The 24149-nt window shown below is 45.4% G+C and overlaps 7 protein-coding genes and 1 non-coding gene across 8 annotated transcripts; 3 read left to right on the top strand and 5 right to left on the bottom strand.

Moving 5' to 3' along the window:
• Positions 1-710: 710 nt before the first annotated feature.
• JR316_0010236 (High affinity iron permease ftrA) lies at positions 711-2405 on the top strand (the record flags this gene model as incomplete). The annotated part of the gene is made up of 9 exons (XM_047895909.1): positions 711-977; positions 1170-1209; positions 1265-1333; positions 1394-1441; positions 1493-1564; positions 1619-1753; positions 1809-2075; positions 2125-2198; positions 2259-2405. The coding sequence occupies 9 exons, from the start codon at positions 711-713 to the stop codon at positions 2403-2405; spliced, it is 1119 nt and encodes a 372-aa protein (XP_047745628.1).
• Positions 2406-3429: 1024 nt separating this feature from the next.
• JR316_0010237 (uncharacterized protein) lies at positions 3430-5426 on the top strand (the record flags this gene model as incomplete). The annotated part of the gene is made up of 4 exons (XM_047895910.1): positions 3430-3545; positions 3599-4247; positions 4303-4465; positions 4543-5426. 4 exons carry the CDS (start codon positions 3430-3432, stop codon positions 5424-5426), a joined length of 1812 nt encoding a protein of 603 aa, XP_047745629.1.
• A 541-nt stretch (positions 5427-5967) lies between these two features.
• JR316_0010238 (Cytochrome P450 monooxygenase COX2) lies at positions 5968-8047 on the bottom strand (the record flags this gene model as incomplete). The annotated part of the gene is made up of 9 exons (XM_047895911.1): positions 5968-6115; positions 6183-6311; positions 6371-6452; positions 6515-6704; positions 6759-6805; positions 6835-6961; positions 7020-7284; positions 7345-7415; positions 7817-8047. 9 exons carry the CDS (start codon positions 8045-8047, stop codon positions 5968-5970), a joined length of 1290 nt encoding a protein of 429 aa, XP_047745630.1.
• A 2760-nt stretch (positions 8048-10807) lies between these two features.
• Positions 10808-11535, bottom strand: JR316_0010239 (uncharacterized protein; the record flags this gene model as incomplete). Its single annotated transcript, XM_047895912.1, has 5 exons — positions 10808-10850; positions 10905-11035; positions 11088-11093; positions 11191-11414; positions 11469-11535. The coding sequence occupies 5 exons, from the start codon at positions 11533-11535 to the stop codon at positions 10808-10810; spliced, it is 471 nt and encodes a 156-aa protein (XP_047745631.1).
• Positions 11536-18362: 6827 nt separating this feature from the next.
• On the bottom strand, positions 18363-20581 carry JR316_0010240 (Acyl-CoA ligase AFT1-1; the record flags this gene model as incomplete). Its single annotated transcript, XM_047895913.1, has 7 exons — positions 18363-18758; positions 18820-19152; positions 19208-19409; positions 19468-19634; positions 19691-19773; positions 19833-20202; positions 20258-20581. The coding sequence occupies 7 exons, from the start codon at positions 20579-20581 to the stop codon at positions 18363-18365; spliced, it is 1875 nt and encodes a 624-aa protein (XP_047745632.1).
• Positions 20582-21169: 588 nt separating this feature from the next.
• On the top strand, positions 21170-21253 carry JR316_0010241. Its single transcript has one exon. It is a non-coding gene; the product is annotated as a tRNA-Ala (tRNA).
• Positions 21254-21771: 518 nt separating this feature from the next.
• On the bottom strand, positions 21772-22530 carry JR316_0010242 (uncharacterized protein; the record flags this gene model as incomplete). The annotated part of the gene is made up of 2 exons (XM_047895914.1): positions 21772-22395; positions 22450-22530. The coding sequence occupies 2 exons, from the start codon at positions 22528-22530 to the stop codon at positions 21772-21774; spliced, it is 705 nt and encodes a 234-aa protein (XP_047745633.1).
• Positions 22531-22888: 358 nt separating this feature from the next.
• JR316_0010243 (uncharacterized protein) lies at positions 22889-23973 on the bottom strand (the record flags this gene model as incomplete). Its single annotated transcript, XM_047895915.1, has 2 exons — positions 22889-23034; positions 23091-23973. 2 exons carry the CDS (start codon positions 23971-23973, stop codon positions 22889-22891), a joined length of 1029 nt encoding a protein of 342 aa, XP_047745634.1.
• Between the last annotated feature and the right edge of the window lie 176 nt (positions 23974-24149).

Genomic DNA, 24149 nt, shown 5'->3' on the forward strand with positions numbered 1-24149 from the left:
AAATTCGACTTATCCCTTTTGAATGTGGTTCTAGTTCGTAAGATGAGAATCGGGGCACGCGCAAGGCAGACAAACTAAAAATAGCGCTCGGCAACAGGTTGCCTGAATGTAATCTGATAAGGAATGGAGGATCGTGTGACTAGAAAGATCATCAATAGGCTAAATCCCATGCAGCAAGGACGTCAGAGGATAGAACCGGAGCATGTACCTTTCAGGTTAACTTTTCCATCGTTAGCCACACGCCGAAGCGAATGATTTCCGCTGGAAAGAATGGTTAACACCAGATTGTTGGATGCATAAGAGACTCAACCCTCCTCTGCGTTTCATTCAAAATGGATCGCTTATGTCCAATAATTCCGTGGAGCAATTTATCAAATCTTCTGGAACGAAATATGACAGGCTATGGGATAACAAGGTAAATGTTGGGTGAGAGACACAGGCGGATATTATGGCGGCCATCTTATCAGATGACTAGATCTTATCAGATTGGACCCTACACGCTGCAGCAACGAGGGTCTTCCGTTATCAGATTACCCATGAGCTTATGAGAATTTAACTGAAAACAGTTTAAGCCCCGCATTGCTCCTCGGGTAGAAGTTCCTGACTTACATTTCTACTCCGAATAGGACTTCCAAATTTCTCATTTATGGCACTAAGTATGGCTTAAACGTCCTTCCGAACCCACCTCCCAGTTCCTGCACAAGGTTGAGATGGCGAGAAATTTGTTCTCAGTCCCTATTTTCTTCATCGTCTTCCGCGAGACGCTGGAGGCAGCCATAATCGTTTCTGTTCTCCTAGGCCTGGCAGAGCAGATCGTACATGACGACAACTCAGATGACTCGCGGGCACCAGCGGCGACAACGCCATCCACACCCTCTGAAGAGGATAAACAGTCGGCCAGCGAAATCTCTGATTCCAGTCCCGCTGGCAACGACGCAGTTCAGCGCCGACGTCTCGTTCGTAAACTACGCATTCAAGTGAGCTTATATGGAAATAATTACCCTTTAAAGTATGCTAAGTCGTCCTAGATTTTCTTGGGAGCTGGCCTTGGCCTCTTCATAGCGCTAGCAATTGGTGCCGCGTACGAAGTTCACCCCTATAGAATTTAAACTTCGCTAACGTCGAGTTTTCTCCCTACATAAAGATTTATCGCGGTATGGTTTACAAAGGCTTCTGACCTCTGGTCCAAGTCGGAGGAACTATGGGAAGGTTCGTTCACCTACAATGGATAGGTAGACGCAACGCTAACTTGCGACCACCATAGGTATCTTCGAACTTATCGCGTCACTCATGATATTTGTCATGGGCATTACAATGCTCAAGATGGACAGAGGCAATTACTTTTTCATTCCTTTTGAAGCATGCTATTTCATTGACCACGTCCATTTAACAGCCAAGGCAAAATGGCGCGTCAAGCTATCTCGCGCGTTTGAGGGAAAACGTAAGACTTGTGAGAAATCGTGTCATGTAATGCATATTAAATTTCATCCAGAGGCCGACGGCAAAGCTCGAACTGGGAAATGGGTGCTTTTCATCTTGCCGCTCATCACTGTCTTAAGAGAAGGTAGGAGCATTCAATGCATGCCTCAAGCCATGCTCACAGTCTTGCCGTATTAAGGTCTAGAGGCCGTGATCTTTGTTGGCGGAGTATCGTTGGGACAACCTGCGACTTCGATTCCTATTGCCGCCATCGTGGGGCTCGTATGCGGATTCGCATGTGGACTTGTCATCTATGAATTTGCGAGTCGCTCCAGTACGTTTTCCTTGTTGTGCCTTTCTTAATCATATTAATTTCCATTTCTTCATAGCTTTGACTATCTTCCTTGTGGTCATGACCAACTTCCTGATGTTAATTGGCGCTGGCTTGTTTAGCAAGGCAGTGGGGGCTTTCCAAGAGAATGCTTTCAACAGGTTGCTTGGCGCAGACGTCGATGATGCAGGCGGTGATGGCCCAGGGTCATACCTTGTCCAAGGGAATGTGTGGCATCTTGACTGCTGCAACCCAGACAGCAAGTTCGATGGCGAAGGTTGGACCATTTTCGGAGCCATTTTTGGGTGGACTAATAACGCCACCTGTAAGTACATCCCTTCCAACACGTCAAAAAATATACTGACTCCTTGAAGTGGGAACCGTGCTGTCTTACGTGTTCTATTGGCTGGCAGTCATCGTTGCCCTGATCTATATTAAATTTAAAGAGGTGAGACGCGCTCTCTAGACATGTCGACATGCTCATACTTACAATTTAACATGAACGCAGGGAAGGACTACACTCATGGGACAAGAATCTGCAGCTGGTGTTCGCAGAAGAAGAGCGAGGGAAATCAAAGAAATTGAAGCCAACGAAAAGGCAACTGAGTCACCACAAGAAGGCTCCTCCCCTGACGTAGCCACTCTTCCTCGCTGATTCCCTCCCATTCCTCCTTCCATTCCCTCAAAATGTCCATTTCTGTACTGTATTCGGTCCTACAAATATGAATCGTTCTAAAATGAGATGAAAATAACTTTTTCGATATTTTTTTTCGCGTGTGTGGTCCTATAGTAAACGTCACTCCGGATAAACTGAAGATTCGGGATAGTGTCTACAGCGCGTAGCCGGAAGTATGGTTTCAATATGACATCGGTGTGGGAGAGGTGAAGCATTCTACTTTAAATGCCTAATTCCACCCATTGAAAAAAATCACATCGGCTATGAGTCGCTTATCAGATAAGATGATCCAATGAGAACATCTCCGTGAGATTTCGTTTTGCGGCATTACGCTTCTGAACGTCCAGCAAACCTTAGATCAAGCCTGAAAGTTGAGCCGTGTCGACAGGTCTCGCACGACCCATTGGTGTTCTTAAGCGCGTGAAGCCCTCGAACTCGCAACCTAATGTGAAAAACGGTATACATAGATTGATATTCGGAATGGAGTCCGACGTTCGCTCCGATGGTGTCATTATTTCGCGTGGCTCTCATCGCCCACCCCATACTTTCAAAAGATGAGGATGCTCTGTGAGACTTGAATCCCACAATTCACTGTAATAAAGCAATATCAGATTCACTTATTAAACCACAAGAACGGGAATCGATGTCACTTCAAATCTCAGTAGCTTTTGCTTTCCGATGTTTCCATTCCAGTGATAGTTCTATGACCCTTTACCTGACCTACCCGCTACCAGTGGTATGGATCCAATGAAGAACATCGCCAGCATTGCGCCCCCAATGGAATACTGGGATAGCGCAATCATAGCGTTCAGTTTCAGTTTGCAAGCTAGCATACCATCTTATCTTATCTGATAAGAATTGTCACTCATTTGCTTACGTGTTGCCGCATGGCGCAATTAAGCGAGCAGTGAGATAATGATAAATCACTGGTTTCCTTCCTCCCTCTACTTCCGCTTCTTGCCCTGGCGTTACACTGAGCAATCCTCTGAGCTCGGTTTCTGCAATGGAGGATAGTATAAGTACAAGCGCCGAAAGTGTGCGCACATTGTACCAAGCGCACGGCGACAAGAGCAAGGACAAGCTTCAGGAGGTCCAAGCCTGGCAGTGGGAGCGCGAACAGTACGTCTAGCATCTGAATCCTTACGATTTAAACTAACTGAAAGATACCGCAGGAAAGAGAATTCAGATGTAATAGCTGGACCAAGTTCAGGAAATTCTACAGTTGGAGCTGTACCGCACGAACCCAGCGAGATCCATGTACATGCTCTCGTCCTTCCATCACCACCGTCCAGCCCAGGGCCTAGTCGAAGTCCTTCTGTCGACAGCGTTTCAGAGTCCTCTTTACCATCAGTATCTTCATCTTTCTTCTTCTCGTCGTCGGCACCTGGAAGCCCAGGGCGCTTCTCGCACCCAGGGTCGTACCCCTCGTCTCACCCACATTCGGAACATGGGAATGACCACGAGCACCAACACTACGAACAGGACTATGGATCGGGTCTCATAATCCCCTCACTTGCTCTCCCGGAGGCACTTCGGCGACCGACGCCATTCGGCCAGACGCTTGGAAACCTGAAGATACTCGTCCTCGGTGGACAGGGTGCGGGGAAGAGCTTCCTTACCGGGCTTCTGCTGGAGGATAACGAAGACGTCGTCGATGTTGGGACATGGGATGATTGGAGTGGCAGCAAGAATGCGTATGGGAAGGTGTTGAGGGCCTCTACGGATTGGTTTGAACGCCGTGAGATCTTTGGACAGGAGAGGTACGAACCGACGAAGAATGTGGAGATTGTCGAGTTACCGGGATACTCGCATGATGCTGATGTGAGTTCATTCATAATTGTTCTAGCTTTTATTTGTCGTGCTAAAGTTTTATCAGGCAGCTGAACTCATAAATCGACTCAAAGCAATTATCGAGGTTCCATTCCGTGCATTACAGGACGCGCTAAACCCTGAGGGCACACCGTCAGCTGTAATCGCCAATATGCTAGCTGCCCCAACCTCCCCACTGTACACGGCTATGGTGTTTCTTCTCCCTTCACGTGAGTTATCTACTTCTCACTGATTATTCGTTCTATAATTACACCTCATACTAATTCTTGGTTGTTGGACCATGTAGCACCGACACCACTTGACAAAGAAATTATCCATGCTCTGTCAACGCACATCCCTCTAATAGTACTTCCACGCCTATCGTCCTCTTCTATTGCAGCATCTACCCCCCACTCTTCTTCTTTTGGCTCTCAACGAGCGAAATTGTCAGCTTTCCGACCACCTACGGCTGTCTCTCTTCGTGCGGGCCTGTTCCACTCACCTGAGACCGTTAGCCTGTTGAGAAAGGAGGCAGTGGAAAGATTTTTACGATGGTGGGAGGTGGAACGGGCGGTACAAGGTATCTTAGAAGGGACGTTTGACGGTGTGAGCTGGGGAGTTGAATCCAGGGGAGTGGGGGGCAAACGAAGACCGAGTAACGGAAGTTCTCCCTACCGTGAGGAAGGAGAGGGAGAGGAAGGAGAGGGCGTGGAACGATGGAGTAAGGAGAAGTGGGAGTCTGAATGGATGGGCGACTACTCCCGAGATGTCGCGCTTCGCATCAGGGAAAGCAGGAACAGCGGTACAGTAAAGGATGAGACAGTGGGAACTCAGATGAGGAGGAAACTTGAACGGCGGAGTACTGTTTCCTCGAAGACCTTTACTACTCAGAACGACAGCAAACCCGAGGAGGTGAACAGTGAGAGGTCGCGACCCCAGCGACAATCGCAATCTCATGATTGTCATCCTCAACCTCTTCCCCCGCCTTTTGATCCCTTGCATCTTCCCTCACTTCTCATGTTCTCCTTTTCGCTCCTGGGTCCTTTGAAAGCTAGACTGGGAGAGACCATTCGTGGGCTTGCGGATTTCTTGACGTTTGGAGATGCCAAAGTTCAGCTCGCGGTCGGGTTGACGGGAGGATTCTGTGTTGGAGTTGGACTAGGTGTGTGGGCGTCGGGGAGAGGGTGGTAACGATCCTCTTTGCATTGAAATGAACTCCAGTACCAAGTTAGGTTGAATAACATGGGCATTAACGATTTTATGTGACATTCATGACGATGACTGCTTTCTTTTGCTTTTCAGGGGCTTGATCATTACTATCTGCCAGTGCTTTTATCAATTCCATAGTTTCCCTGTATTTATATCATCGTGGAGCTTTTTTGTAACTAACCTTTTGTATTAATACTATGTTTCATACTGCTCAAAATCTGTGTATTTGTTCGTGTGGTCGTACATACTGTGGATCTTTTATTTTTACAAATTTTACATCCATAGATCACGAATCCACGATTCACTGTAATCTGCCCTTAGATTAGTTGCTCGCGCGTGATGGAAAAGGGTGTCAATCATGGAAAGAAACCGTTAGTGGTCTTCCTCCATGCTGTCTCTAATTAACTGCTCTGCTGAAGAATTTCTGGGTTCTATTGTGCATTTAAAAGGGTATGGGTATCTGAAAGAAAGACGTTAAAAAAGACTTCAGCAATTTATTTACGCGACAGGAGTTAAGAATGAATTACGAGATGAATCCGCTCGTGAATTTAGCCTCAAGTTTTATAGGGTTCCCGAATTCGTCGATGGCTGGCTTTATATCGTACACTGCCAGTGTCGACGCTACAATCAAGTACAAAGAGTTGTCGCTTAGATGTCTCCCGGGGCAGATACTGGAGTTAACGTGCATTAGTGCATTTTCAAATGATATGGGCAATTGAATCATTTTTTATTGCTCACCGGCGTCCAAAGCCAAACGCTGCACACTCGGGGCTTCTGACAGTGTGATCTAACTTCCCATCCTTCAAGTAGCGCTCGGGCTTGAATTCCATCGGGTCGGGAAAGACCTCTGGGTCGTGCAAGATGCTCCTACGTCAGGATGTTATTTTTGCCCTAGTGCAAGCTGCGGCCTCCTAAGATGGACGCACCATCCGTTTGGCATCACCACCGTTCCTCGTGGGATGAAATATCCATCGTATTCGTCGTCATGAGTGGTCATATGAGCTATAGCTATAGTTAATAGAGCATTAGAAATGTCACAGTTTAATGTTAAATCAACGGAAATCAGATACCTAAGGGCAAGACTTGGTTCCATCGCATGCTTTCCTTGACAATAGCATTGATATACGGCAATGAATCGCAGTCTCCATAATCTGGCAGACGATAGGGACCGACTACGGCGTCCAGCTCTGCATGCGCCTTCTTCAGTGCTTCCGGGTACATTGCCATGGCCAAAAATAACGTCTGCACTGTCGAGACAGTCTAGAATGGGGCCAATTAATTAGCCTTTGAGTCTTGACAGTACTTGTTACCTACAGTGTCTGCTCCAGCTGGTCCAAGATAAGAGTCAGCCGTCAACGTCACTTTTCAGTAAATGGGTGTGTATAAATACCAATATACGCGACGGATGTCGCGTGCTTCGCAATTTGTCTTTCCTCGGAGTAGAGGGGATCATCCTTTTCAGGCAAACGACTGATCAGCGACGTTGTGACCGAAGGGACCACCTCTCTGTCGTTTGTCTATCCAAATGGTATATTGTCAGTTATCGGTAATTTTAGGAGGAAAATATGCACCTACAAGTTCATTTTCAATGTACTCAAATGGCTTGTTGATTACATCGTTGTTGAGCCTACTCCAGTACGCAGCCTTCCTTTTGAAACTAGCTCCTGGGAACCAGGACGGAATATAGAGCAAAGCGGGAATTAGATCAACTAGGTATGAACCGGGTATCGCTGTTTCTACAAGGCCTTGTAGTGCCTCTTCTGCATTTGATATATACGGATCCGATGTGTCTTCAACAGTGATACCATACGTTATGCCCATGATGATGGCTGCAAACGTGCTATAAAAAGATATTTCTCAGCGATCAATATAGTGAATCTAAGTCATTTAAGTTACTCACTGCCGTACGTGATGCATAAAATTCTCTGGGGATTGTTGAAGTCGGCGAAGAAAGCCCCGAACTTCTCGTATCTGGATCGGGTTGTACATATGAACCATGTTGCGGTGAAAATGCTCATTGAAAGCCTTTCTGTGCCGTCTCCACCATTGTCCATACGGAATAAACGCCATGCTGTACCCCCAGTTCATCCTGTTGTAGTGTATTAACGGAACCTTTTCATTGTTGCCAAAGATGTAGGCTTACAGTTCAACAACCATGGGCATCCGCACTCTGTCCGAATAGTTTGAAGATCGCTTATCGAGGAGGTCGTTCGCTCGCTCGAGAGATCCTAGGATCAGAATCGGTTGACCGAGGACTTCCATATATATCATATCGCCTGTTGAGAAAGAGGTAATTAGTTGCAATCAATAACAGCGACATAATGATAGGGGATGTACAACTTGCCATATTTCTTAGTCCATTGATCATATACAATATGAGGGCTGTCCGCAGGGTGGGGAACGTCAAATAGATTTCCGATTATAGGGTATCCTTTGGGTCCCGGGGGTGGAGGAAGATTCTTGGGGTTGCGCTTGCGTTTTCTGGATTTATCAACAACCGCCTTCACAGTAAGCACATAGCCCAGCGCAACAGCGCTTGAAGTAAGCAGCGGGTAGGCCGATAGCCTCTCAAAAGCCGTGGATAACAACTCAACCAAGGGCATCGCAGCAAGGGAGAAGTAGCGCCTTGTCCTGTAGAACCAGGGTCCAGTATTTATCCTCGTAGTTGACAGACAAGACAGCGAAAGTGTTCATCACAGCTCCAAAGTTCTATTCGGGTACCCTGGAGCGGGTGCTATCTCACATTCATGCGGTACAGCGTCTGGCAGACTAGGGCCGAGAAAACCTGTGGCAGATGTTCAAAATAGAAAAGTTGAACTGAATGCTTTGAGACTTATCGATGACGCTACCCTTGCATAATATTCCACGTGAAAAGTCTGGGGAGAGATCCTGACTGTCTGGCTGATACAGTGTGGGTAAAGAAAGCACGTCAGTGGCAGAAAAGATCGTAATTGGCGTACAGTGGTGGCAACTCCTATTAGACCTGCTATCTGTGACAACAGCAAGACAATCCTCTCAATCTCCGCTTAAATCTCAAGTGGCGGGAAGAAGACATGGGCGCTTCGAACTTGTAGAAACTCAGGTGCTGGTAGTAGTCAAAAACCAAAAAAGTACATTGTGGGAGGGAAAGGCACCCTCCATTACGTTTTCTTCCCCTCAACTTTCAGGAACTGTCCGTCTACACTTTTTTTACGTTTTCCAAGTGTCAACGGGCGGCCATCGCCAGGCAAGTCACATTCAGAAGACGTTAACGTCTATGCAGCGAATGCCGCTCGTCTTACTCGTCACCCACGCCTCTGACCTTGCATAGAAGGCATGAGACGTGTTCGCTTATGATTTTAAGATAGATTTTTTAGATTGTTAACGCATTATCCATCAATCATCTGGGTGCTCCATTCTAACTTGAATATTTTGGATGATATTCTTCTGATGATTTCTCAAAAAGTACGTCTGGAGACGGGGATCAGTGCCATTGTGCAGAAAAATATCAGGTGGACTGATGAGAGATAATTGGATAGGTGTGAGATCCTGTGGGATTTGCTTAGAGGAATATAGACATTCCGCGAATAGCGTACACGATGTGTAGTAGCTTCTCCATGTGAGAAACATATACCTTCTTTACCACTCCAGACAAGGGATGTTTGGACGTTGAGGCAGAGATCAAGAATAAAGTCGTCAGCACTTTTGCCCGCCGTATGTGCAGCCCAAGCTCAAGTCACGTGACGTAGACTCTGATGATAGTTTATTTGGCATTATTACCGTAAGAAATCAAGATCAAACTCAGGACAAACACTTCACGCTTGGGTTTTCGTTCTTTTCCGTTTCGTCCATGATCAATTTCAGCCTGATAAATATCAACCTCCAGCTAATATTTATGCACTATCAAAAGCAAGTTGTGACTCATAGATGGACTCCCGATGTTGTTGGATCCCATTTCGATCCTGTTTGACTTGGAGACGTCAATAATTTGTTCTTTTGAATGCCAAGATTGGTCCCCACTGTAGGTACGTTCAGGCAACCTCTCTTAATTTTTCCAAAAACTATATAATCCAATATCTTACTCCTTTAGCAATAAACGCCGTAGCTTTGGTACTGCGCAACGGATGTAGAAACACATACTCCAGCTTGGTCGGTGTTGAGTCGTTGAATTACACCGCCGTGCTGATCGTTTTGCGGGTAGAGACTAACGTGGCACTTTCCAAGAGCCTGGGTAATGACGATTGAAGACTGCTTGGGATTGAAATTTCCCTTGCACGATTTCCCAGGGCTTAAGCTGCAAGAAATGGTGGTCCCAGAGCCGCATGCTGGTGTGTTCGAATCAGTTTCTAGCTCATTGACATCCTCTCGGGTAAACACTGCACCTACCCGCTCCAACTGTGGCCACGTTAAATGCGACGTTGTTTGCCATCACCTGGCTGATCGCAATCCATGACGCAAGGGCTGCAATGTATATCAACTTCATGGTGTTGTCGTTGTACTTTGGTTGGTTCCCGAAAGGCTGCTCAGATGCGCGATTACGTTCGGATCGAAAATAATTCTCTGCTTTATTGTTGGAGCGCCTGTTCAGTGTTTGCATGGACAGCCACACATTCTTCCGCATTAACTGATATCTTCTAAACACAATCTAGATCGTTGATTTGATCCATCTGCCTCGCCTACCTATTAACTTGCACTAACTTGACTAATTTGGCTATGATGGAGGTACACAACTCGACACTAAACCACTAAAGACCTGTCTTACGCTCTAGTGAATGCCAAGAAGTGCTAGCTACCAGGGCGTTCCCCATTATTGCTTCCATGCGCACGCCAAATAAAACCTGTTTCCCTTTAGCTTCTACCATCGCTGCACTTTGACGTTGACCTGACGTTATGGTATGCCACTCACTTTGCACCGTTCATTGTCAGGTTGATAAGCTCGTGGAGATACATGATGGCGTGTGTCTAAGGTTTACTGGAGTCCTCGAACCACTGGTCTATATTCCATTCGCGTTTCTCGCACATTATCAGCTCTATGAGAAGCGGGTCCTGTTTTTACTTCACATGATTTTCAGAAAACTAGTTATGAGTTAATAGTGAGAGTATGAGTTTTTAAGAGAAGCCTAGGATACAGAGTGCCTAATACCCGTTGGACGACGTTGGACGAATAGAGTGCCACAATTTACACCAAATTAGTGTGAATCTATAAAAACTTACTATTGCGGAAGTAAACCAACAACTGGGTTTGAAGGGGGGTAAATTTTCGCTGTAGCTAAAATGCAGGAGATAGAAAAAAAATCTTGATCCACTGTCACCGTTACATTGCATAAACTATGCATACTTCTAAACCAGATATGTCCGAGTAATCAAGCATCTTGCATGCGACTTTAGTGGGTCTCATGAGTGTGCGCCACACCGATCGCAAAGTCACTAGCTTCAAAATCATTAAGTTTTCTTTACGGATGAGGGTTGTAAGCATCATACCTCATTATCTCTTGGGGACGCAAATACGGAACTTGCGGGTCAGCGGCTTCTCTGAGGTTCACAAGCATACGACTCGCAAAAACAGACGACATGGCAATTGAAAATCCAATTGGCGCCTCCACCATACCAAGCTATATATTGGATTTATCAATTACGTTGCAGGAGACAGTAGATATGACGTACAGGCGCCTTAGCCCACCATACGATACACAGTATGTAGGTGACAGAGATTATATTGCCGCGGGTATTTATTCAAAACAGATTGGCAATGTTTTACGATGAATACTGACATGAAGAAATAAAACACGGAGTCACGGATGAGAATTGACATCAAAGATCGGCTGCGGCGGAGGAAAGATCCAGTCGACTTCATAGTCCGAAGGGCAATGTTAAGAGCCATAACGCAAAGAAGGCTCTCGAACGAGAGTGCAGGGATCCAGAACCGAGAAAACCTATGGTTTGACGTTCTAGTGACGCAAAAGGTCCCTTCCAAAACATTGACAGCACTCGCTGAGGGACTATCAGAGAATATTCTATAGCTACGATTTTCATCTGCAGGCTTACTGGGAGGGATACCTTCCGTAATGATCCATGCACCTAGTGAGGATATAACCAAAAATAACATCGCCATTGGAACCAATATCCTTCTTTGCAATGAATATAAAGCATATATTCGCATCTGCAAGATCACTTAAAACCTGGTCAGCACTGAGTATTGAAGCAATTACACGATAAAAATATACCCTGAGTGATCATGACTCCTATCAATCCACTCCAGTACTCCCAACGTATAAACCTTGTGCCTGATAGTATAGTTATTAGATTTCAGGTACACCGGAATGATGTTGGATAAGATACTTACAACTATGAAACACAGGCTACAAGTAAGATCTATGAAACGAGTCGAGTTCAAAAATTCATACCCACAACTTTACGGCCAATTAAATTGACAATGTAGGGAAGAATAAACGAAAAACTTACTGCATCAGTGACACGCAGCGAGAAAAATCCTGTCCCAGACCTTCAGGCAACACAATACAAAGTCCCGAAAGCTAATACCATACCGTAGAGTCCGACTCTTCGGTTTGAATTAGGGTTAGTACATGATTTCGTTCAGCTATTTGCAGATCACCAACATGAAGGTAGCCAACGTATAGTAACGGTTCTGACAGGGTATGCAGATGAGAGCCAAACGGATTAGGTGGAACGCAATGGACAGACCAATAGGTAGAGAACCTTGATTGAAGTCCATTTGCTTTTCTGCAGCGTCACGAGAATGAGAAAATCTGGAATCATTCACTTAGCGCAAACAACACACCCATATCTGCTCGACCTTTGAAAAGAAATTGTGATTGCACCGTTATCGATTAATTGGTTGTAAGATATATTGGACTCATACTTCGTTTCCAAAGGTCAGCACTAGAAATCTTTCCGTTAATGTCAACAGTCCAAGTTTAGACATTGAGCATACCATATTCATAGAAGAATATTGCGTTTGCTGCGACTTTATGCAACCGCGGGAAACGCAACTGATGAGTTTAAAATCATACTTGAAATTCAAGTTGTCGCCTACGACGAGTGTATTGCAAGACCTTGATAATTCGTAGGTCCTCAACAACAAAATCTGGTACTGTTACACTCGCGGACACCAGCGCGACCGAGGCCATACCTATATAGAAAATGTGGCAAATGAACTGAGGGAGCGTAAGGGATGAACCTTGCAGAGGTGCGCACGAACTATAAGTACCGCCGATGCAATTAAGATTACCCCGGACCTTCAGTTCTCTTCCTGTAGTCTACGAGAAATGAGGCTAAGAATGGATAACCTGATGGACGTTGACGGATGATCAGGATAAGACGTTAAATACTTGGGTGCAAATAGCACGAGACCATATACACAGCGCGACTAGAAAGGCGATTGTAAACAGCAACGCGGATGAACTGTCCATCTACTGGGTCCAAAAAAAGCGTGATACTTGTAAGAATAGCCTGCAGGGCCCAGCGCCCAGGGGAGGTAGGATCGTAGGAGAAGTTGGTAAATGTGATTTCTGCTGGCATGGCCGTACAGGTCATTCAACGTTAGGAAGCGATCCAACGAAGGGTTTTGGCTGTGGCAGATGAACAAGGGTCTTCGATGAAGTTGGAAGAGAGCATGGACGTCTTTTAAAAATTGGAACAAGTACAGGGGATCTTTTCCTATTGATGAGTTTGTTAATAACTTATTGTGGTCGATATATGCCCGGAGATAGATTATGTACCAAACAACGTTGGCAAGCATTCGGCATACGTGCTGCAAAATCTGAAGGGCATACACGGCTTCTCACAACTATTTTCAGCACCTGTTTTGAAAAGGGACTTACCTTGCACCGTTCTGCAGTTCCCGATCGTAACTCCAGGGGATTAGACTTGGAAGCGACCTCTTCAATGTATCACAGTATTTTCAAAAGTACCCCATGTAAGCCTTTACGCAATCACAATCATTCCTTCTATGCTTTTATGCAACGAAGATCCATCAAGATGTTGACCACTATTTGTTGTGGTGTGGTTCTGAATTTGAAAGAGTGACCTTGCGATTGTTCAACGGTTTCGTCTCCTTTTGGATCGTTGAGAACGGTAGGTGGTGAAAATTCCTCAAAGCCGAACTGTATGCATGGTGACCATATACCGTCGGCGTTGACGTCGAAGTGTAGCCCAGGGGTCCAGCGCATTGCAAACTTAGTTGTGAATGTCAGGAGAGGAACAGTCTCGGCTCCCCGATCAGTCGGATGCTGTCGGATGATGGCTTCCGGCAACGCTCGGCCGTTAAATTGGACTAGTGTCAATGTCGGCCGAAACCTTACTTTGCAAGCGCCGCGGCTTGACACCGTTCACCGTTACCAGTGTTTCCTCCCGCGATACGTATGTTGATGATGGTATACATTGTCTCTAACCTAATAGTATACATCTATAGCGGCAGCGGAACGTAGATTGAACAAAATTCGACTTGTAAGTACCGATGATACAGTAATGGAAAAACCAATGGGCGCCTCGACAATCGGTAGCTTTGCGGAAGTCAAAAATCAAACAAGAGTCATATCCTGAAAACAATATTGCCTACCGGAGAGTACGCCCACCATGCTATGCACAGTATGTATGTGGCTGATATACTGAAATCCAGGAACTTTAGTAAAGCGGATCGTGGATATTTTGTAAAAAAATACTGACATGAAGAAATAGGCTATAGAATCACGAATCAAAACTTGCATCAGGGTATGACTTCGCCAAAGATAATCTCCTCTCGATTCGAAGGATTTTGATGCAGCATATATGGCCATTCCTGAGAGTAGAGTTTCGAACAAGAGCGCTGGTATCCAGAACCGCGAAAAATTGTGGTTGGTGTTAGATGGAATGCAATATATGCCTTGCGGAATTTTTACTGCGTTTACTTCTACACCACAAACTGAGTAATGTCGCCGAGAACCGACATGATGATGCGTACCAGCTGGGATTCCCATTGTAATAATCCATGCACCGAACGCAGAACACACAAGAAAGCAGGAAATCATCATTATAAGAATTCTCTTGTTCAGCGAATATAATGCATAGACTCTGGTTTGTAAAATGACTAACCATTTATCAGCGTGGATAACTTTCATATGCATACTCGGAACGTTACCTTGAGTCATTACAATGTATATCAGCCCGCTCCAAAACTCCCAGGCGACATATAATCTACCTGAAGATCAAGTTAGACCTCTACATGCATGATTTAATTTGAATGAACCGACAACTATGAGAGAGCGGAAAATTTTATCAGATTATATAGCAAAAAGAATGGATAGCCCTTACAACTACATTCACGGAGTGATAGAATTAGTATTTTAGCAGACATCGGTCAGGTAATACAACGTACTGAATCGGTTATGTGACTAGAAGAAAACCACGCTGTTAAGCACGTCAGAGCTGTATCAAGCATCATAATGGATGAATCATACTGTGAAGTCCAAATCTAAAAGACCAAGGCATCAGTACTTCAGTTTCAAGAGTTCTTGATGAATCGATGTGTCACTGATACTTACGCAAATGTGGCAAAAGTGTAGTATCTGTTCTGCGGTTAAGTAACTTTTATAAGACTATATAAAACACTTTGGCGACAATTATGCAACGAGCCGTACCGCGATGAACAGAACTTTGATAAAAGACCACTTGCTTTTCTGGGAAACACGAGTACATTTGAACGTCATGGACAGCCTGAAAAAGTTGAACACATACCCAAATTTGTTCGTACTTCGCCATGCAACGATCATCAATTTTAACACCCAACGCTTCGTTGTTACAACGTACCTCCAGCTCCAATGTCAACACTGGGTATCATCATCAGTTCGGGCCGAGATTCCGAGATGGGGACGAAAAATACATACAGTAGTCGTAGAAAAAAATAGCATTTGCTGCCACTGCAAGGATCCTTTAATCAGTTTCATCGTTCTGTTTGGGTAACAGGTGTGAACGTACACCTCGTGTACTGTAGAATCTTGATATCTCGGAGCAGAACAGTGACGAATTCGACAGACTCTGGATTATCAAGCGTTATTGACTTGGCTCGACTTATCAGTGACATTCTTGAGGCGGATGATCAGGAAGCTATCCTGGGAGGGATGTCAAGGGGGCGAATCCGAGTCCTGGAAACGCTGGATCTAATATTTATACGGGCAATTGCTGTCTCCCGAGACAGCTGTGTCAGATCAAATAATTACGGAATATCTTCTTCTTCCATTGGCTAGTCCAATTGCGGCGCTCGTATATGAACTTAGAAGACCATTACAACGGTAAACATACTAGTCATGATTATGTGTAGACCCGAGGAGGGCCATTCCAAAGGTTCGTTCTAGACATGTTAAAACTGTTTTGAGCTAAGTATAATCAGAACATGGGGAACGCTTTCAACATCCCCCTTGTAATGTTTCGATACACGTTTCCAAATACCTGTGCGCCGCAGGACTGCAGATCCTCATGTTGACGGGCACAGCTGTAGGAAGAAACTAACTCGCTCAAGGATGTCAGGAAACGGTGCCAGGTGGTAACTCCCTCAAAGATGACCCACATTCGCTGTGCTGAGTAACGGCGATGCCCCTATGCCCATCTGATCAAATGCGAGGCTAATGTCCGTAGTACCCCTTAGTTCGGATGTCGACCTGCACAGAAGTAAAATGGAATTATTTGGAGAGAGCTGAGTGGTGAGGGAATAGGGATCCTTCAAATTCAAAACGGAAAGTTCGTTAGACTCAACATACGCAACGATGCATGACAAGGATCTTCTTCAGCGAACAGAGGCGCTTTGCAGCTTCCACGTTGCCTTGGCGCAATGTCATTACTGCCGAAGCGCTACGTATTTTGATTATTTATAGCACACATACTTAATTCATTCCCGCGATTCAAACGCTATGACAAACCAGACAAAACAGAGAGAGGTCATCCTTTCACATCGCTTATTCTCCCCTTATATATAATCGTTTTTTGTACGTCTTATCTTGTATATTTACCGCCCGTAGTACTCTTGTCTTACAGTCTGAGGCAAGCGCTTAATGTTCATGAGCCTCAATACCTGTTTGTGAAGTGTAATATCAGTACTAATAGTAATACTATATATATGTGTACATCCTCTACCGTCATTATCATTTCCACCGAAGTGTTATGGTTGTCAGGATCTTTAATTTAATATAAAAACTTAGCGCCCCCGACCGGGCCCGACTCGGCAGTCAGCAATGTGTATTCTGTAATCAGAAAATAAGATTGTAAGGTCGCAGGAATCTTCAGGCAGGCGATGGTAGTCAATAACCCTAGTCACAGGAGTTATGACTCAGAGTCAATGACCATCAATATGATTTACTAACGCGTAACCAAATAGCTGGTACAGAATACACTGCAAAAATCTCGCCCCTCTTGGATACAGATAGTACAATGCATGTAGCCGTGACCACTTCCTTCCAATCCCTTCTTCAAAACCGTCGTATGAAGGTGAGAGTCGGGCGACAGAAATTACAATCCTTTTAGAAATCAAAGATTGTTAACGCTTAAGACGAATAAGGTATCTATCTAAGTGGCTGCCACACGCTACGCTCCTCTCTATTCCAACAACTTCTCGATGCCCTTCCTATTCTACAAAACAGATCTTTTTATAATATTCTCCATTTCACCTATATTCCTTTCTATCTAATCGTTTCTCTATTCTCCTTCTAAAAACGTCACACAAATCATTAATAATGCAAACATACACCTACAGCTTATCCTCTAGATAGACAAACCCTGATACTTGGTGCATAGTAGATACCCTAGCGTAGAAAGGTGAGGAACGCTCACCCGTGCGTCTTAGCACATAGATTGCTTGCTGCACGATAATAAATAGATTACAAAAAAAAGTGGCTGCTCGTTCTGTACAACGTCATATTTCCAGGTTCCTACCAAATACGCTGGGTTGATGAGAACGGCATTTGCCGGCACGCCGCACACCACTTGATGATGCCGGATCAATGCCGGAATTGGAGTTCATAAACGGTCATTGCTTGTGCGAGCACTGTCAGTATAACAGACAAACCATCATTTTCAAAAAGGTTTGCAATTGCAAGTGATATAAAAAGACAGTTAAATGGATAATATACCAATTTTTTGTGATTTCTAAGGAAAGAAAACCTTGCGACGACGAAATTCTTTACTACGGTGGTTGAATGGCTACGTCTGAATATCGTTTGTTCTGGAGGAGCTAGAGTTAAATCTTGAAACAGTTCGATGCGTTTCCGCCCGTGACCTGTTGTACAAGAGCATTGTCATTAATAATAAATAAAGTATAGCAGATGCCAATAAAATGTCTCTGGTGACTTACCACACCTGCATTGCAGCAGCCAATGACCTGCCGGTCAGACCCGCAGAGGGATGTAAGCTGAGCACAATTAACTAGCAAGATTTAATAGATGTTCCTGAAGGATGATTGGTAATTATATGCAAACTTACTCCCTGCACCGCCCAACGTGGTCGACAAAGGGTTTAAAATGAAGCCACAGCATGTAAGTACGCATGCGCTTCCCATATCACTAGAGGGTACAGTGGCAGCGGCAGCCATGTAGAAAAAGGTAGTTTGCAAGCTAAGTGCAGCAGAAAGGGTCCAGGCGCTGATTAGTTTCATACTACAATTTGCTCTGGATGTTGCCTGGAGGAAAGTATTGTGCTGATAGTAGTGCTTTAGTCTCAAGAATGCCTCCTATTTAACCATCTCAGGATTTGGAGCTTTACTCATCAAGGCGTTTTAAACTACAATTACTGACGTAAAGAAGTTTTAATAGACTTCACTGGATCGAAGCAAATAGACGAAATACATAGGATATGGCTTGGATACTGGAGTTTATGATCTCCAAAACAGTCATTTCTGACGCATATGTATACAGTTAAATGTCGTGTTATTGCTACTGAAAGTCCTGGTCAAGTGTTTCAAAGTTTGGCTTTCAATCCTTTAAACCAACTCTTCGAATTCTTTGCGCGAGATTCGTACTGCTCTTGTAACACGCGACGAAGTACCTTTCCAGTAGGTGACTTGGGAATCTCATCGACGACTTCGATACCTCCTCTGAGCCATTTATACTTACTTAGGTTAGCCTTGTGCCAGCGGTCTAGCTCCTTGATAACCTTCTCCTTACCCCAACCTTTCTTCTGATCTTTGCCGGTTGCGCTAAGTACTACCCAAGCTCTTGGTATCTTTTCGTCGTTAGTACGTCCACCACTTACGCCCGCAACTGTAGCATCAATAATGATTCCTTCCGGATGCGAGAGCAGACAATTTTCGATTTCCACCGGGGAAACTTGGGAGCCAGATACCTTCAGTGTATCCTGAATAATATATTAGCTAAGTTTGTTGTCTTCAAGTTAAGGTTCAGGGTATTTTACTCACTTTTGCCCTATCAGCAAACCAGAAGTTTCCGTTTTCATCAACCCTGAATCGATCACCTGTTCGTAACCATCCTCCCACAAACGTCTCGCTGTTGGCTTTGGGATTGTTCCAGTATCCGATGGAAATATTTTCAGAGCGCAGCCAAAGATACCCTTCTTCGTTTACGTTGCAATCAATATCGGAGGACGGCAGTGTGGATGACGGAGGGACAGCTTCTTCATCCTTCAGAAGTCGCGCTTCCATTCCAGGCAGCAAAACTCCGGTGGAACCCTCAATGCGTCTGAGTCTACCATCAAGCATTCCATCTAGCGGCTGGACCATGGCGCCGATAGTCTGTCGATGGTTAAAATAAATAACGGGAGTTTGAATGAGAAAGAAAGAGTCATACAGCTTCTGACATTCCGTACCCTTCCGTCAAATTTACCTCCGCTGATGTGTGTTTCATTAATTTCTTTGCGAGGTTGGGTGGTAGATAGGCCGCGCCACACATGATACTTGATACACTACCCAGGTCAGCTTTGTCGATATTGGGATGATTTACAAGTTGATGGATGAGAGAAGGGATCATGGTTAGGGCAGACACCTTATATCTAAATGATGTCAGCCTGTATTAAGATAGCCGGATATAGTTATGAAGATATTATCTACCTGGAAATTGCGTCGAGAGCGACATCGGCATTCCATTTTGGAAGGATAAGGAGCGTGTTTGGAACGAAAGTGCACCGAAAACTATACGCATGGAGTCCGTACGAATGGTGCAGTGGTAGGATGGCAAGCGTCACAGGAAGACCATCTGGGCTAGGAGGAGCAGGAGGCTGCCGCAGAGGACATTATTAACTACATTCCGTAGTAAACCTGAACATATTCTTACCGTGTAAACCTGTACTGTGGCCTCGAAGAGTGTTAATGCCTGTGCCATGGCGTAGATAAGATTCCCGTGTGATATCATGACAGCTAAGAAACGATGATCATTGAAATTATTGCAATGAATACTTCAATGTGAAGGTAAACACCTTTGGGAAGGCCACTTGTTCCACTGGAGAACACGAGGTATGCCAAAGTTCTTCCTGTTGCAGGCTGTATCGGAACCGTCTTGATACTGCGCTTTCGTACAGTCTCTATGATCCCTGACAATGATATTCGAGTTTGGTTTCGAAGGTTGGACTTGGTTCCGTTGGGTTTGAGAATATGAATGTAGTCGAGCTTCAATCCAACCTTCTCTGCTACAGGAAGCACTGAGGAAAGAAGCTTTTCATCAACGAAGAGGCGTGTGGCCTTTGACAATGTCAGTGCATGGGTAAGTTCGAAGGGTGTACTGTAGGGTGAGATTGGGGCAAACGGTATAGTTGAACGCAGACATGCGTGGATGACGGTAATGTATTCCTAAGGTGAGCTTATTGTAAGCGGGATATGACTCTCTTCAGCTAATAGCACTGACCGATGAGTTTTCGCCCATAATTCCAATAATCTCCTTGCCACCCTCTTGGTTGACATCCCCGACGCCGACGCCCTCATCCCAGCCCTGCAAGCCTAGACCCCCTTGCTTTACAGGTGCACTAAGACCAGTACTCAAGTCGTCGATGTTTCTAAGGTAGTCATCATACATCAGGCGTCTGGGGAGTCCATCCTTATTTAGGGTACCAAGATCGATGTGTACTGTAAAGTTTGGCCATGCTGTCTGATCCGGCCTCTTGAAGAAGAAATTGTGAGCGTTTGAAGCTGGAAATGGGGCGGGATTGGGGAACATGGAGTTGAGATACATATTGGTGGACGGTGAGGAGGACAGAGATCTATCGATGTGGGGAATTTAAATGAGATTGTGGGGAATATCACTGGTAGCCGGAGCAGGTATACTTTGGAGAAAGATGGTAACAATTACATGAAGACAGCTTTCTCCTTGGTCTGTCTTTATATCGTATGCACACGGACGAGATGCCGATGTGTCACCCATCGGATGCATACTATAAGCACTGTTCCATCTTCCCTTCTGGTAAGTATTACGATCGGAATATAACGAAAAGCTATCTTTACATGCCACTTACCTGTGATCGTTGTTTGACTATATTGCTACACAACTATAGCATGTTCTTCTACTAGTAGTACAAACCCCTCAGTGCATTTGAAGTAGACGTGTAGCACTATACTGAAGTCAATTGGAATAAATATGCTGGAAGAGAGTCGCTTAGAAAGCTGCGAGAACGCCAACGGAAACGACACCCGAAATGATTCAGGGGTCGAACCTATGAATAGACTTCTCTCGGGGAGGACACTCGGATGGGTTGATGGCCGAGGAAATCAGGATCTATGTCAACAACTGATTATGTAATTTATAAATAGCTTTTAACCCAACGGGCACATGGTGTAGTTGGTTATCACGCTCGCTTAGCATTTCATGATATGCGAGAGGTGTTGGGTTCAATTCCCAATGCGTCCAATTTTTCCTTGGTCTTTCAAGGTCTTCCAAAAGGAACCAACAAGTGCCTTAGAGGATGTTTCAACGTTGAGACCAATTTTTGCGTCTCAAATCATGTATACATGAGATTTTGAGTCTCCAATCTACGAATCGGAACTGAGGGAGACCCCAATAGCGTGTCCTGGCTAAACACAATCTTTGGGTCTTAAATCTTTAGGTCTCAAATCAACGAAAGGGACGAGAAAGGACTGTCGCGAGGTTCGCGAAGACACACACTTGTTGGGTTCAATTCCCAGTGCATCCATAGTTTTTGCACTTTGATACCTTCAAACAGGAATGGATATGAACGCCCCTGAGGCCGTTTCCACGCTGATCTTCTCGAGGTGATAATTGCTAACACGATCCAAATGTCTTGGGTTAGGAATAAAATAAAACTTCCAAGAACCATTTAGGCATGATTTATTCTGGTTGAACCCAACACATTTGGGCTAAAGTTGAGTGTTTCTTGGTAGCTTAAAAATTGTTGCTTTAAAATCAAATCAATACATTCTTGCCATAGCTGTAACGACCTTTTCTCTGACGCCATTCTCCCAATCGTCCCAACATAAACCCAATACGACGCTGTCAACACCAGGACACCCTGCTCTTGGATCGCCCCCTCTTAATTGCCTCCCATTTCCAGCACTAACGGCCACTTTTCCAGGAGGAAATACGCGGTTCCACCTCAAGACCGTTTCGAATACGAACCCCATTTGCTCCGCCGTACGCACGCTTGCCTTGTTCAGCCAATTCGCGCGCCAGGATACGCGCCGCAGGCCGAGTCCGCTCGACGCTGGTAGGTCCAGTGCATAGTGCAGCAGCAGCCCGACGGCGTGCGTGGTGACGTGCGTGCGCTGGAACGGCGGGAAGACGATCGCGCACCCGATCTCGGTCTGTAGATCTGTGACGGATGTATGTGTGAGACCGATGATGCCCGCCACAGGCAGTGCGGCCTTGGTTTTGTCAAAGATGACAAAGGTGACTGATCCAGAGTCGGCGCGGATGTTCGCGAGGTAGCCGTTTGTGAACGCGTCCAAGTCTGCAAAGGGTTCCATGGGTAGCAGGTCGAATACCCGAGGATATGCTTGCATTTGTTTGAACACAGGAAGAGCATGCTCCGAAGGCTACAATGGTTGCGATATGTTACTGTAGAATGTATAATGCTAGAAAGGACGTACAACGAGAGGTACGAGTTTAACCTTGTCGCTCTCTAGAAATGGAGGCAGAGGGAAGCAAAAGTTGCTATCCTGTGTGGACATTGAAGGAATATGTCGGGACCGTTCGGTAGCACCAACCAAGTGTTTGCTTTTAAGTCAGATAAGAAAATGAGTTGATGAGAAAATAATAATCCTAGCGGTGATGTTAGATAATGTCAGATGGCTTCACTGCGGCTCAGCATTTGCGTCGTACTGCGGACATAGCGCGTGTTGTAGGTTCATATTCTATCGTCACGTCCGCAGCCGAGAAACTGCATGAAATATCTAGCTTGTGATGTCGCAAGTTAAGAGATAATCTTAGAAAACAATTAGCGGGAAATCTAAGTGTATATTTGCGCAGGCGGATATGCTTGAAGAGACAGACACTCGGTGCTGACTTGTTCCTGATAATTTCATGCATTTAGTCCTCGAACAAACCCAAACCAGCTCCAAATACATCGTTGTACTCGTTCCGACCAAGTGCCTTGCTCAAAGCCGGGCGCACGACAAGAATTCCAGCGCATGCAAACCCAATGCATAGCGTCACAAGCAGTAGAAAATCTCGTGCTTGAGATGTCCATCAGCAAGATGTGGGATAAGATAACTGGCACGGGGGAACTTACATATTCCATCCTCCTGTATTACTCGATGTTTTGTACACGCATCAATATCGGCAGAGACCCGTCTGTGTCTTTTGCGGGTCTTCTTCATGATGCTCTTGAGTTTGATCTGGCTGTTGTTGGTCACGTCTGTCATTGGATTATTATCTTGGTCGCCTTTCGGCTCTTGATCCACTGCTCTTCCCTTTCCCTTTTCCTGAGCCGAGTAACGAGGAGGGTACGCGGTCGTGGTGACTGTAGATTCGGTTGCAGAGGAACGGTCTGCCAACGATACCGTGGAGCTGCCTCCCGAACTTCCAATGCTGCTCGTGCTAAATCCGTCTTCCACAAGAGTAGGCCACGGGAGTCGTGCGCTTTTCGGGAGACCACTCAAGGGTGTACGAATGTCGTTGGTGGAAAGTGAGATCCCAGATGACGAACTCGCACTGGATTGAGAAACGGAGGAGCTTCTGGATATCAGTGATGGGCCCTCAGTACCAAGAAATGGTGTGGTGGCAAAGCGCGCATCCTCTATAACCGTCATAGCTGTCGCTGTGGGAGACTCCTGTTCCAAGTTGTAGTCTGAACTCGAAGGAGATGGAACACCACGGCTATCACTTAGCAGAGGACTGATGACAGTGTTTTCCCCAAAAGATGTCGCAGATATAGCTTGCCGCTGGACCCTTGGTAGACTAATGACAGAAGCAGAGCTGGAACTCGAAGAGAGGGACCCTGGCATTACGATAACAATATCATCGCCCTCGTCCTCAATGCCCTCGTGCGGCCGATTACCGCGTTGACTTTGCTGCGTGGTTGTTGGGCTGAGAAACCCCATGTTCTGTTCCTGTACATCCAGCTTACCCAGCTCGCCCTTCACGCTCTCCTTTTCATGGTCGAGGCCTACCATGGTGAAAGATGTTAATAGAGAAGGTGACGACGAAAGCGACGACAATCTGGATTCGGTGTTCGTTGACTCGGAGGGTAATATGGACTCTGAGACTGTCATGGGTATTCCTAGTGGTATTAGATGTGATAGTAAGTGGACCAAGGATATATTTCCTGAGAGTTCGCTGCGAAGGTGGT

Source organism: Psilocybe cubensis, chromosome 9 (genome assembly GCF_017499595.1).
Source record: "Psilocybe cubensis strain MGC-MH-2018 chromosome 9, whole genome shotgun sequence".
NCBI lineage: Eukaryota > Fungi > Basidiomycota > Agaricomycetes > Agaricales > Agrocybaceae > Psilocybe > Psilocybe cubensis.